This window comes from Anomaloglossus baeobatrachus, chromosome 1, assembly GCF_048569485.1.
Source record: "Anomaloglossus baeobatrachus isolate aAnoBae1 chromosome 1, aAnoBae1.hap1, whole genome shotgun sequence".
NCBI classification, from domain to species: Eukaryota; Metazoa; Chordata; class Amphibia; order Anura; family Aromobatidae; genus Anomaloglossus; species Anomaloglossus baeobatrachus.
This window is the reverse complement of record NC_134353.1, coordinates 194,667,189-194,682,834: the sequence shown is the minus strand read 5'-3', so window position 1 is coordinate 194,682,834 and position 15,646 is coordinate 194,667,189. Positions and strand designations below refer to the sequence as shown.

Sequence of the window (15,646 nt, the reverse complement as noted above, 5' to 3'; positions counted from 1 at the left end):
GAGATCTGCTCCTTCAACACCTTATAAAATTCGCTATTAAAACCGTCGGGTCCTGGTGCCTTATTGACGTTGAGCTTCCTGATTGCTCTTGTCACCTCCTCCACTGTTATGTCTTCATTTAAGGCTCACCTGTCTTCCTCCGTCAAACTAGGCATTTGGGCTTGTCTTAACCATTCTTCCTCATTAGGTGTGTGATTATTTCCTGTCCCGTATAACTTTCTATAGTAGTCCCCCAGCAACTTGTTAATAACCTTAGGGTCTGTGGTTACCTCTCCCTCCTTTGTTTTCAGTTTAGAGATCACCGTTACTTTTCTACTACCTCTTGCCAGATTTGCCAGCATCCTTCCCGCCTTGTTTCCGAATCTATGAAGATCGGCTTCCTTGTGTGACCAGTATAATTGTTCCTTTTTTTTTGGCCCACTCATCAAAGCCTCCTTTGCCTCCAACCATTTGTCTTTTAGCGTGCTAGACCTATCTGCCAAGTACTTTGAATACGCTATCCGCACTAACTCGCTGTGATAGTTGTAATTCTCGTTGGTCTTCCTTTTAATCATTGCCGCATACCCCACCAAGCGTCCCCGCAGGACCGCTTTTGCCGTTTCCCAGTATAGAACTGGGGTCACCCTATGTTCCTTGTTATCCTCTGCGAATTCCTCCCACCACTCTTTTAGTATCTTATGAAAATTATCTTCTCTGAGGAAGAACGACGGGAATCGCCAAATAATGTCTGACCCTCTCCTAAACTTTTCTCTGATGTCCACTCTCACCGGGCTATGGTCAGAGATCACCATGTTTTCAATCATACACTTTTGTACTCCATTCACAAGATCCCGAGACATCCATATCTGATCTATGCGTGACCATCTATCATACGGATGGGAGAAGTGTGTGAACTCTCTGTCGTGCGGATGAGTTAGTCTCCAAATATCTTTCAGACCTACATCCTCCAATGTTACATCCCTGTTGACTGAACTCCTGTCCCCTGCACCAGTCTCCCCCTCCCTCCTCCCTCTGTCTTCAGCCGAGTCTGGGACTGTGTTGAAGTCTCCCGCCACTATGATGTTGGGCTCCTCATCAGATAATATGATGGTCTTTATATTGTCATGGAACGCGGTCTGTTGCGAGTTCAATGCATACACATTATAGATACTGAGTCTGCCAGCTGGACTAATAATTGTTAAGTGCTGCCACCTCCCCTGATCATCCTCCTCATGTGCCACTACTTCATTACTTAGTTGCTTATTTATTAAAATCATGGTGCCCACTTTCCTGCCTTGCGCTGCTGCCCCATAAACTGAGCCCACCCAGTGTTTCTTCATGCGGAAAAAGTCCTCCCTCCCCAAGTGTGTTTCTTGCAGTAGGGCAATATCTGTTTTTAACCGCTTCAGGTGTCTTAGTATCATCGCCCTTTTGTTGGGTGATCTTAAACCTTTAACGTTCTATGTTATTAATTGTACCATGATTGCCTAAATAACCTGGTCTTGCCATGTCCACCCATTAGAGCCCCACCATTGGGGGAAACGAGACGACCTATCCTACATTCACGCATAATTCCATTAGAATGACATTCCCTTCCTCCCTTTTGTGAATGTAACATAGAACAGCATAGCAAAAACAAAAAACATATAACAATAGAACATGTCTTCCCTGTCAAGACTTTTCGGCGCTTACCGCCATGTTGGTGACTTCCCCTTTTCCTAGCCAAAACATTGAGCTCCCTGGTCCCCCCCCATACAGTATATATTCTAATCTGTCCCCTGAATAACATGAAACAACCTTGAGCATTATACCAGACTTAGTACAATATGTCACAAACTTTAGATATGCTAGAACCTTACTGATAGCCAAGCATCCGATTTAGTCCTGATATTGAGGGACCCTCACTCCGAGTAAATCAGATCCACTGGGCCTGTTCCGACGGTTATTCCTGAGAGAAAACAAGGAAGAGAAGTAGAGAAAAAAAAAACACACCAGGAACACCAGAACAGATCAGCTCAAAAGTCAAAAGCCTTGTGTCTTCTCAGAGTGCTTGTCCCCGTGGCCTGTCCTGGGGCTGTGCCGCTGAACTGGACTCCGACACCTGTCACCTCTGGCCTCCTCTGATGTTCGCCCCTTGGATTGTCCTGCATCTCTCCCCAGCTTCTTCCACCGGTGTCTCCTCCACTAGGTCCTCTCTCTTGTCTTTCCATCCGACTCTTATTTTGTTCTGAAATGAGGATGTTTTCAGCTTCCTTATAGTCTTTATAATATGCAAATGAGCCATTGGGATTTCTAACCTTCAATATAGCTGGGTACAGCAACTGGCATTTTATCTTTTTGTTGTACAAAAATGTGCAGATTTTACTGAACTCCTTTCTCCTTTTGGAGACATCGGCAGAATAGTCTCCAAAGATTAGCAGTCTATTGCCTTGGTATTGTAGTGGTCACTTCCGATCTCTAAAAGCCTTCAGAATTTCCTCTTTGTGTTTATAATCGAGGTACTTGACTATCACCTGTCTGGCTCTTGGTGAAAATTTGTTATTTGAATTTTGTCCTTCAGCTTTATTTGCCTCCTTTTGCCTCAGTGGACCCACTCTGTGGGCCCTTTCCACCCTAAATTTCGCCTTTATGCCTAGGGCCTGTGGTAGCCCCAGCTCACAGATGTTGTCCAACTGCCCCATTGATACCGATTCTGGCAGCCCCACTATGCGTAAGTTGTTGCGTCTCGACCTGTTTTCTAGATCTTCCGCCTTGTCCCTCAGGTGGTCATTGGACTTCATTAAGGTTGCTATTTGCTCTTGCATGGTCAGTATTGCTTCCTCTGACTCGCATATTCTCTGCTCTGTTTCTGTCAATCTGGTTGCCTGATCATTTATTTCCTTTTGCATAGCCGCTAATGATGTCTGTATAGCGGTTTCAATGGCTGTTTTGATTTCTTTGGACAGATGGGATGTCACTTCTTCTGCCAGTTTTTTATAATCTACATTAAATTCTTGTGGTTGCTTGTGTTGTCCTGCAGGTGGTGCTGTCTTTCTAGTTCTCCTCACCTGCACTGATCCTCTGCCTCCTTCTAGCTGCTTGTAATTTTGTGACACTACTGTGCCTGGGTGCTCCTTGCAGCCTTTATTAGGGGTAATAAAACCAGCATTTATCTTTTGTTGAGATTGTCCAGATCCATTTCCCCTGTGCTGCAGCTCCATATTCTCTTTCCACCCTCCTGTTTCTCCATGCACCCCTTCATTGCCGCCCTCCTCCTTCCCTCTTTCTTCTTCCTCCAAGTCCCTCTCCTCCTCCCATTGCTGACCGTCCTCTTCTGTCCCCTCCTGCCACTTCTCTCCATTTTCACTTTCCTCTGTTTCCCCACTCACGACCGCTTCCTCTCTCTGTCTCTGGCACCGCTTAGCTTCATCTCCTGCCTTTGTTTCTGGCTCCTCCTCCATCATGCTCGTCGGCACCATGCTGTTTTCCTCCACTCCACTCCGGCACGCAGAGTCGCCGCTCCTCCAGGATCCCTCTCCACCTCCAGCGCTGCGCAGCAGGTACCGTTCCATTGCCGCTCTCTTCCGGTTCCCTGCTTCCTCACTTTCACCGTGGTCACTCGTTCGGGGGGGCTTCTATCTGACGATTTCTCCGGGGGGTAGCAGGAGCTTCTCTTCTACACCACCACCTCAGCCAGGACCGGATCCGGAAGTCAGCAGTCTGTTTTTAATTTGCACTGTAATTATTGTAATTTGATAATAAAGTTTACTATTTTATTGGGGTGTTTTTCTTGAATTGGTTTAGCAGATATAGGAATGGCCATCTTTGTATGCTAAATAATGCATGTCTATATTCTTACATTCATGGTTTGCATGCTTTAGCATTTGAGTGCCACTGTTTTGTTTTTTTTGTTTTTGTTTTTCTTTTTGTTTTTATTTTGTCATCACCAATTCTTAGTTTTACATCACAACATGAATTGTGTTATTCCTTTTCACAAACATCTTACTAAAGTTTGCAATAAAGATTTAGAACACTGAAAAAAGGGTAGCAGTAGCCGTGTATAGGAAGGGACGGTGCGGATACTGACACTAGCAGCAACAACCAATACATATATACACAGATGTGTGTGTGTGTGTGTGTGTGTGTGTGTGTGTGTGTGTGTGTGTGTATATGTATAGACCAAAAGTTTGGACACACCTTTTCATTCAAAGAGTTTTTTTTTATTTTAATGACTCTGAAAATTGTAGATTCACATTGAAGGCATCAAAACTATGAATTAACACATGTGGAATGAAATACTTAACAAAAAAGTGTGAAACAACTGAAAATGTGTTTTATATTCTAGGTTCTTCAAAGTAGCCACATGGTTTTCACTTCACAGGGGTCAGGTTTAATAAGTGCTATTTCTTGCCTTATAAATGGGGTTGGGATCATCAGTTGTGTTGTGCAGAAGTCTGGTGGATACACAGCTGATAGTCCTACTGAATAGACTGTTAGCTGCTTTTTTCTTGCCATAATACAAATTCTAAGTAAAGAAAAAACGAGTGGCCATCATTACTTTAAGAAATGAAGGTCAGTCAGTCCGAAAAATTGGGAAAACTTTGAAAGTGTCCCCAAGTGCAGTGGCAAAAACCATCAAACGCTACAAAGAAACTGGCTCACATGAGGACCTGGAATATAAGACATATTTTCAGTTGTTTCACACTTTTTTTGTTAAATTTTTCATTCCACATGTGTTAATTCATAGTTTTGATGCCTTCAATGCGAATCTACAATTTTCAGAGTCGTGAAAATAAAGAAAACTCTTTGAATGAGACGGTGTTTCCAAACTTTTGGTCTGTGCTGTATATATGTGTGTATATATATACACACACACACACACACACACACACACACACCTTTCCATGGTTGTATTCTCATTCGTGTGACTATAATGTTAATCTTTTTGTTCTAACCTATCTGCCTGACAGGTTTTAGCTGATTAAACTTTTTTTTTTGCAATTAGGTCAATTGGATTTATGTGAAATGGGCCCTAGTGTCTGTGTGAAAGAGAAAATAAGTTTGAGATTATTGGTTCTTTATACTGCAGTACAGGAAATGTCATGGCTATATACACAACTGAAAATAATTAATATGTGCTGTATTTTCCTTTCCAGGGATATTTTCAGTTCTGAGCTTGGCGTCCGAGTGTACCACGCTGGCACAAGAACTGCCAAAGGTGTCCTATGTGAAAGCCATTGACGTGTGGCTTATTGCTTGTCTTCTTTTTGGCTTTGCCTCGCTTGTTGAATATGCTGTGGTCCAGATCTTCCTGAACAGTCCAACAAGGATCGAGGCAGAGAAAGCCAAAATTGCCAAGGCTGAGCAAGCAGAAGGAAAAGGACCCAATGCTGCGAAAAAGAATACAGTGAATGGGACCGGGACACCAGTTCATATCAGCACATTGCAAGTATGTATCATCTTAAAGAAAATCCGTCACCAGGGTTGTTTCCCAGTCTGAGGGCAGCATAAAATGGGGACTAAGACCCAGATTCCACACGTCACTTACTCTTCAAAATATAGGCATGAAAAGAAGAGCCTAAAACAAGAGGATATTCTAGCCCAAACATAATTTTATGAAGTAAAAATTACATATAATATCAGATACATTAAAAGCAAGATGCTGCTATAGAGTATGAGGATATATACAAGGTGGCCATAAAATAACCTAAGGTGTTTAGAGCCATGTGCAGACTGACCCAGTGGACAGAATTGGCTGCAAATTGGTATGTATGCTATTCAAGACATGGGGAAATGGAAGGCATTTTAATTTTTGTTTGATGATGACACATTTTGAGGCAACAGAGGGTTACTGATTGTTCAGCCAGCGCACGAAGAACATTCCACACTGTGCTGTACGGGAGCCCCAATTGCCTGGAAACCCTGCGAGCACTGCTGTTCCTGGCAGGGTTGTTCATGCCCTGTTCCACGACGGCAGTGGTAATGTCCTCCACAACTTCTCTGCTTACCGGTCGTCGCCCTAGATGAACACTCAGTAATCTTGTTTTATTTTTGAAGATGCCTTCTGTATCCCCATGCCTTGAATAGCATGCATACCAATTTTCAGCCAATTCTGTCCACTGGGTCAGTCTGCACACGGCTCCAAACACCTTTATGTTATTTTATGTCCACCTTGTATATTAAATATACCAAACAGTTTATTACGGGCAGTACTATAATAATATGAAGGACATTGATTGCCTTATATAGTGGGGGATAGAGCCCTACCCCATGAGTTAGATAGGCTGTCCAACTGAAAGAATGATAATAATAATAATAATAATAATAATAATAATAATAATAATAATAATAATAATAACAATATGGCACTTACACAGATTTTGATAAATCACTATGCTATCTGGTTAGGCTCTACCAGTTCTCTTATTGGTATCAAATGAAGCCCCCCCCCCCCATTGATTGACATCTTTTTGGATGTAAAATTAAGTGTGAGGGTGAGGTGGAGATAAGCCAGAGCTCATGAATAATAAAGACTACATAGGAACAGCTAATTACTGAGAGAACAAGCAGGCTGCAGGCGACATGTGATTTTTATCAAAACTACAGCAAGGAGCCCAGTAAGTGACTCAGTCCTGGGTGTGAGGTTCCTTCCCCTGCTTTTATGTTATTCTCAGATGGGACAAAAAAAATATAGTCTCCAAATGTTAATATAAAATCATCATTGCACCAAATGTTAATGTGCCTTATAAAGTATAATGTAGCTTGGTTTAGTTCTTCATATTCTTGATACTGAATATTTCAGCTTATTTTACAAATTCAAACTTGTTGAATACTTTTTATTACACATAGTATAATTGTCATATTTTATATAGTGTATCTTTAAGTTTTTCTAAGGATAAAAGTCAAGCAAAAAATAATAACATTCCTCTGTAATTACCAGAAATATTTTTTTGTTTAGTGTCCTCCTAATGAATTATCTTCACATATTTTAGCTAGTCTAACTCAAAGTATGCTATTAAAACAAAAACAAAATCTACATCTCACCAAGCCAAAAGGCTAACCCTCATAAATCTCCATCAAAGGAGGGGAGAGAAATATTGCGTCTCAGAAAATGGCACCACAAACCAAACAATTCTTTCACAGCAGAGTCCTGTATTTAAAAAAGCAAAACACCTACCATATGTGAATTTGGTATCGTTGTAATCATACAGACTTTCTGTTGGCAGGTAAATTTTTCATACAGTAGAGCGTGTTTAAAAGCAAAACCCTAAAAACTATATTATCATTTTATTATATGGAAAAGTGAGTGATATTGTTCAAAACTACAACTTTTCCCGCAAAAATTAACAGTTTTATACTTCTATTTTGAGTAAAACAATAAATGATCTACTTTGTGGAAGAAAGGCCATTTCGGACTATAAGACGCATTATTTTTCTCAAAATGTTGGACGAAAGTTGGGGGGGTGGCGGCGGAGTAGCAGGTCACAGGAGGCATGAGCCAGCGCTGTGGCTAACAGTGTGCCTGCTAATGAAGAAAATTAATATTTACTGCTCCCACACAAATAATCCCGCCCTCCTCTCGGCATGCAGCCTGTGCCAACAGATGGGCAGGATTATGGGTGTGGGGAGCAATAAATATTCATTATTTTTAATAGTGGGCAGACGTGTTCACCCAGCCGCCGGCTTCCTGCAGCAGCTATGCGATTACATGTGTCTGCTATTAAAGAAAATAAATATTCACTGCTCCTCAAGCCCACAATCCCGGGCGTGAGGAGCAGTGAATATTCCGGTAGCTAACTTCCGAGTGTAAATGGGGTGCAAGGCAGTGATATGATGCACTTGCTCCCCTTATACACTGTAGTCACTAGCCAGCATCATAAGAGGACTCCGTGCTTCAGGGGAACAGAGGGATGGTGATTATAATTGTTAATTTTTTATTTGTGTGCGGTGTGATGAACGGCATATACACCAGGATGAGCTTATGATGGGGACATGTCTTCCAGCATGGGGATCATATAAATTAGGATGAGAGATATGTATACCAGAAAGGTCCCAGGATGATCAACATATACTCGCATAGTAGGGTTGGGATCATATATACCAAGATGGGGACATATGTACCAGGATGGGAATCATATATTCCAAGATGGGCCGAGGATGAGGGCCATATATATCAGGATGGGATCATATAAACCAGGATGGGACAAGAATGGGGAATATATATACTATGATGGATGACATATACACCAGGATGGGGGACACATATACCTTGAAGGGTCACAGGATGGGGGACATTAGTACAGAATTGGGGACATTACCCACAGAAACATGGCAGCAGCACACCCCCACCTCCCCCCATAACAGGGCATCATGACATCGTGACCACATTTTTTTTGCTTGAAATTTTTATTTCTATTTTTCTCCTCTAGAACCCAGGTGGGTCTTAAAGTCTGAAAAATACAGAATATCAGGAAGAGGTTAACTTTACCTATTACATTTAATCTAAACTAGAGGGTGAAATTAACCTACATCCTTCGCAGTCCTTCTTGCTGCAGTTGCTGTGAATTGAGAGGTGGCTTCTGATGAACGCCTGTCTTTAATGTACTGTAAGGCTATGTTCACACAGGGCTTTTTTTAGAAGTTTTTTTTCCTGACCAAAACCTGATCTTGTGGCAGGAAATCTCCTTTGAGTCATCTGCGTTTTTGGTGAGTTTCTGTCAATTCTTTGCTGCAGATTTGCTGCTTTTTTTCTACAAAGTGGGTTGTATCAATGAAAAAAATGCAGCAAATCTGCAGCAAAGAATTGACATGCGCATTCTTTAAAAACCTGACCAAAAATGAAATGCAGGTATTTGACAAAACAGTCAGGAAAAAAAACTGATGTGTTTGTGTGTGTGTGTGCATGAGATTTCAGAAATCTCATAGACTTTGCTGGGACTGTAAAAAGCAGCTTTTTATTAGCATGGATTTGCGTAAAACCAAGGCAAATCTGCAGCTAAAAAAGTACCAAAAAAGCCCTGTGTGAACACAGCCCTACAGGAGTTTTGACAATTGCTGAGTTGGCTTTTAGATGTGGTATCTCTCCATTTTCAGCAGCTTGAGTAGAGTGAGTGGGTTTGGGAAGCCCATTTTGGAGATACATGTGGCTCCCAAAGTTGACCCCTATATCTTGTGGATATGCCATACATGTGTACATCGTCTAAATTCTGGTAAGAAGTAATTTTATGTTTTTGATATTTACTAGATTTTTATTCCTCACATATTTTAGGATGTCCAGTTACTATGGATTTTTTTGTATCCTTCCATTGGTGGCTTTGTGAAGAAGGGTTTCCCTTATATGATTGATTATTAGCCATACTATCAGTGACACAGAGATTTATGCAGATTGTTTCTCTTCTCATGATTCCCAGCTGTCACAGTCTGAATGTCGTCTTGCTGCTGAGGCATCTTAGAAAACTCTGTCTTTCTTTCCGGTGTACGTTATTTGATGTTTCTTTCAAACATTCTTACATCAATAATTTAGCTTGCTGTTTATTATTCCTAGGTTGCAGAAACAAGATGCAAGAAAGTCTGCACGTCTAAATCCGATTTGAGGTCCAATGACTTCAGCATTGTTGGAAGCTTGCCCAGAGATTTTGAATTGTCCAATTATGATTGTTATGGAAAACCAATTGAAGTCAACAACGGTCTGGGAAAATCTCAAGCGAAGAACAACAAAAAGCCGCCTCCTGCCAAGCCAATCATTCCATCCGAAGCCAAACGGATTGACCTTTACTCAAGGGCACTGTTTCCCTTCTGCTTCTTGTTCTTTAATGTCATATATTGGCTAGTATATTTATGATGACTCAAATTCTCACTTTAAGTTCACTAAACAAGTCGCCATTACTCCCACACTCTTTAAAGCCAACCTGTGATCTTGTCTACATTTGCAAAGCAAAATCTTTCATTGTAGATGCCATGCGATTGTAATGAAATTGGCTTTTTTAAATGGAAGCATGACACTGCAATGTCTGTGCTTAAAATGATGTATATAAGTGTAAGGTTTCTGCTATAAACACAGTTATGAGTAACGCATACATAACCCCCTCCCCTACCTCTACTGTTTTAACATGAAAAGTTATGAGATGCTTTCAAAAGAGATTTGTGCACGTTAAGCCTCATCCAAAAAATAGATCCGTATATGTAGTATGTAAAGATCAATCCTTATTCTTTATAAAGAAAAATTATATGCGTTTGGATTGCACTGTCCAGACAAAGTGTACAGTTCTTCATATCATATAAATATACTGACTTCATAATGAAACAGATTATAAGGCTTCTGTCAAGGTGTAAGATAAATGATCAAAGACTATTTTTTGTAAAATAATCTATTTAAGAATCTGCGCTGTATCCTTTGCGTGAGCTAAAAGTTAATGTGTAAAAAAAAAAATAAAGAAAAATATCTATTAAAACTGGAAATGAAATGTGTCTCAGCTGATCTGTATTATACCACACACAACACTGGGGCCGTGCACATGGGTTCACCATTGACATTTGCTTGAGTCACTTTATATCAAAGGGTAAGTTCACACAGAGCGTTTTGTTTTGTTCTGTTTTTTTTTTAATCCATTTTCTAGTGGCGGCACTCACAAAACAGGATTGAAAGGATCCTCCTATTTCCTTTTTATTGATAAATGACCTGCTGTTCACATGTTTGTCCTTTGAGTATTTTTTTTTTTTTGTTTGCTTCATATTTCAAATTAAGCCTAAAAGGAAAAGGTGCATGACACGTCTTTTAGGCTAAGAACGCACTTTGCGTTTCCACCTGCGTTTCTGCTGCTTTTTAGGTCCGTTTTGAGAAGCACCTTTTTCATGCGAAAAGGCATGCGTTTTGATTTTCCAGCAAAGTCAATGGAAAATGGTGATTTTCAGACCGCACTTTGCGTTTCTAAACGCTGCTTTTAATTTGCATATTTTGTGGCAAAAACCATGCGTTCAAAGAAGCAGCATGTCAATTGTTTTTGCCATTTTGGGTGCGTTTTGCTAACATTGAAGTCAATGAGAAATGGCAAAAACCAAGATTCCTTCAAATTCCTGCGTTTTACCTGCTTTTTATGTGCAGAAAACATGCGTTTTGGACTTCCAAAACGCATGCTTTTTGGACATCAAAATAATGATTTGATATGTCCCTTTACACACACATAATCCAACAAATGTAAGAAAAATATGCATTTATTGCTATTTTAGCGATAAAATGTATATTACCGCTATAATTTTATGAAATACCGTATATCTATTTTCATTAAGTTTCCCATTAATATAGATTTGATCCTTTTTTTTCTCTTTTTTTTTTCATTTTGTTTGACTGTTTAAACTTTATTTAGCAGTGTCTTGATGCTCAAAACGCATCTGTTAAAACGCAGGTGAAAAAGCATGTAAAAAGCGCTGAAAACGCATCTAAATCGCAGTAAATACGCATGCGTTTTCAGCGCTAAAGTTCTCAAAAAGGCAACTTTGGTCAAATCAATTAAGCCCAAAACGTGCGTTTAGAACTGCAAGTAGGTGAACGCAAAGTGCGTTCTTAGCCTTAAAGCTGCTATTGATGGAAGTTGCTCCAAATTAGGCACTCTCCGATCAAAGGTCTGCAATAAACACTTTGTGGGAGGGGGGAGAAGTCACCAATGATATTTGCACACTTGCTCAGGTGGAATCTACCTAAAAGCCGCCTGAAAAAGTGCCGCAAAACTGCTTCAAAAGATAAACAATGCACAGTAATGTAAAAATGCCACTAGTATGCACGTTTTGTGTTTGTTTTATTGTTAGAACTACTTTTACCAGATTCAGGGTTCTTCAACAACCCCTCAACAACCGCCAGTGTGCATTAGAGCAGTGGCCGTTAAGCGGCCTTATTACTTACTGCTGTTTTCAAATGGTGGTAAGGAATAAGTGTAAAGTGCCCCGCCAGGGTTAAAATTACACCAGTGACAGCTGTGTATGTTAGCTGACCCCCGCGGGCATTGGCCCTGACTGGTTTTGTAACCAATCAGGGCGGATTAACCCCCTAAATAGCATGACCATCAATCGCAACAGCGGTATCTAAGTGGTTTAAAGGGAGTTAAAATACCCCCTTTGGCAAGATTGGCCCCCGCAATCGTAATCACAGGTGCCAATCATTGCGATGGTACCCTGAGGTTATCTGATGACCCCAGAGTAGCCTGTTACATCCTGCTATGTGCAGGGTCTAACAAACTGTGTCATTGAGACACAGACAGGCTTCATACAAGTATAGAAGTGCATGAGCGATCAAACTAAAAAATATTAATGTCCCACAGTTAAAATAAATTAAAAAAACATTTTGTATCACCACATGTGGCGCTACCCAATCAATAAAAACTGTCTCGTTATTTATTCCGTATGGATTACACTGTAAAGAAAAATAAAAAAAGTTACAGCTCTCAAAATATGACGATGCAAAAACAAATACATGTTTGTAAAATATAGATTTTACTGTGTAAAAGTAGCAAACCATAACAAAAGTTGTCTGGTATCGCCGTAACTGTACTAACCCGAAGAATATATTGATCTTATGATTTTTACTGCACAGTGAATTGCACAAAAAAATAAAAAAAAACAAGAGAATTGATGTTTTTTGTAAATTCTGTGTCTGTCTGAAAAATTTGATTAAAAAGCGATAAAGATGTTATATAGCCCAAAACTATACCAAAAAATCTCCCAACTCGTCACTCAGAAAATAAGCCATCATACATCACTGCTCGCCAAAAAATAAAAAAGCTACAGCTTTGAGAATATGGCAACAAAAAATCTATTATTAAAAAAGCATTTTTTTATGTGATAGTAGCAAAACATAAAAAAAACTCTATAAATCTAATATCGCTGTAATCGCACCGACCTGAAAAATACTGTAAGTCCATCTTATCAGTAATGCCATATGGTGAACCGTGCAAAAATAAAAAAAAGTATTTTTTACTGCTGTCTATTTATTTTACCTCCCAAAAATCTAAACAGTTTGCTTCATATTTATCCTGTGCTCTCTGCTGAGCACTTACGTCGGGTTTCCATGTAAATCTAAAAAAAACCCCATAATTTAGACATTCTTCTGTATTGCAATGAGCAGTTACGTCTGGGTTTCCATGTGTATCTCACAAAAAATATGATACAGACAAAACCCTTGATGGAATCACTCACTCTAACGAGGCAGATGGAAACATTTTGGACTCCACCTGGTTTCTGTTGCGGCCCAGCAATTTCTCCTCATTTTAGGCCCCTTTTTAGCGTACAAGTTCAGGTCCCCATAGACTTATATGGGGTTCAGCGTCCAGGCTTGTGTTCGGGTTCAAGTCTGGTCCCAATCCAGACTTTTTTTTTTTCTGTGTTTGGTTTCGCAAGTCCGGTTGGACCCCCCCGAACATCTGCAAGTTCACCCATCTCTACTTGTGATTTATGCCAGCTACAGTCTTGGAATTCTGAAACAGTGTAACAGATAAAGCATACCTTTTTGCTAAATAAAGGTATTTTGTAAAATGTTTAATTTTAAATGTGGATTATTTATTTTAGTACATTTTACCCTTTAAACTAAACTGTGAACTAGTTAAACGAAGTAGCAAGTTTATTATTCAGAGAGAAAAATGAGGTTGCCTCAAAAAAGCCGGCAAAACCGCCATCAAAGCTGCTTTGGGAAAAAAGACCTCCAGCTTTTTCCTGAAGCGACTCTGCCTAGGAAAATTTCGATTGGTCCATCAGTGTGTTAAAGATGTCATATGCACATGTCCCAAAAATACTTAAAAATTCTTCAAAACCTTAAGGATACGAACAATTGCAAATACTCACCGACAAAGCAGTGTTTTATGACACGGGTACCAAGGTACTGTCTGTTCCTGCCTGAAAAAATACATTGTTAACATACTCTAATGCCGCAGATTTAACAGGACATGTCGTTTCCTTTTTTTATTAGTCATCAAATTCTATAAATTCTTTTAAAATTCGGTTTGCTATCTTCTAAAATAAGAGAAGGTATCCTATAAGCTTGGAGCAGTCTACAGATCCATGCAACACACAGCTTGAGCACTAACTGGCAAAGACTATTTTTAATTGCTAGATAAGTCACTTATTCCCTGGAATAAAAAGTAGTTCTAGAAAGTTTGTTTCACTTTGCATTCATCAGTAAGGTGCAAGTTTGAGGGCTAGTTAAGATACACACATTTTGTGTTTGGGCTCACTGACACTTACATATCAAATTACGAATCAAATAAAAGTGGGCGAATATATATATATATATATATATATATATATATATATATATATATATATATATATATATATATATATATATATATATATATATATATATACCGTATATATATATATACCGTATATATATATATATATATATATATATATATTACACTTTTATTTTTATATATATATATATATATATATATATATATATATATAAAAAAAAATTTTGCTCCTTTACAATGTTATTTTTTTGATAATATTTTTGTAATATTGAAAAATGGAGCAAATATGAACACTTGAATTACGCAGATACTGAACATGAATTTTTAATTCGCTTTTATGGGCTAAAAACAATTACCCCTCTGGATTGTTTGGAACATCTTGCATATATAAGAACAATTCTATGCAAATAAAAGAGCATTAAAGGGAGCCTATGATGTAAAAATAAAAAAAGCTATTAACCTGCAAATAGCACTGAGGCCCCGCTGCTAGGAGAAAATGAACTTTATTCCTCCTGGCAGCATTGGGCGTTCAGTCATAGAGGTCGGTCAGTACAGCTTCAATCACCGCTGAGTGGGCACGCTGCTCGCGTGTCCCCTCAGGCTGCTCCTTAAGGCCCGCAGGCATAGGACCCGGTAACGATCGCGTGCAGTGCAGGGGCCGCAGTCGCTTTATTTCAGATGAACATTTTGCCATCGCTGCGCACAGTCAAGATTTCTTTGCACAACTCCATGGCAGCCGCCAACCAATCAGAGGCAAACCACTGATCCATATGATCTCAGCTGTTTGCCTCTGATTGGCCAATGGCTGCTATTGGAATACTTGTGCAGAGAGAACTTGACTGTGGAGTGTCGGCAAAATGTTCATTTATGCCCCTGTACTCCGGCCGGGTCCATGTGCCTGCGGGCTGCATGAAGCAGGAAAGAGGACACTGAGGGAACGGAGGACAGGTGAGAAAAATGTTTTGGTGTGCACTGCCCGCTGAGACTGCGCAGGGCAGGGTGTGTGCGTGCGTGTGTGTGTGTGAGGAATGGCACAATAGGGGACCATGATGGCACATTGCTATAAGAAGAGGGGGGACCAGTAAGGGCATAAGGGCATATTACTTCAGGATGGGGACAAGGAAGGACACCATAGTACAAGATTGGCACATTACAACAAGATGGGGACATGGATGGGGCACATACAAGATGGGGACACGAATGGGCACATTTCTACAGGATGAGGACCAGGATGGGGCACATTACTATTGGATAAGGACCAGGATGGGACACATTGGTACAGGATGAGGACCAGGATGAGGCACATTACTGAAGGATGGGTACAAGGAGGCGGCCCATTACTATAAGGGGACAAGGATGGGCACATTACTACAGAATTGTGAGAATGATTGTGCAAATTGATACAAGAAGGGTAACAGAGTGGGGGACATTATTAAAAGATGACAACCAGG

General features: G+C 40.0%; 1 protein-coding gene across 1 annotated transcript in view; it reads left to right on the top strand.

The window, feature by feature from the left end:
• GLRB (glycine receptor beta) overlaps window positions 1-10,421 on the top strand; it is a 186,209-nt gene extending 175,788 nt beyond the window's left edge. Inside the window, exons 9-10 of the mRNA XM_075347605.1 lie at window positions 5,115-5,407; window positions 9,503-10,421. Of these exons, the coding sequence (XP_075203720.1) occupies window positions 5,115-5,407; window positions 9,503-9,799 (590 nt within the window). The 3' untranslated portion in view covers window positions 9,800-10,421. The remainder of the gene's footprint in view (window positions 1-5,114; window positions 5,408-9,502) is intronic.
• Window positions 10,422-15,646: the final 5,225 nt, after the last annotated feature.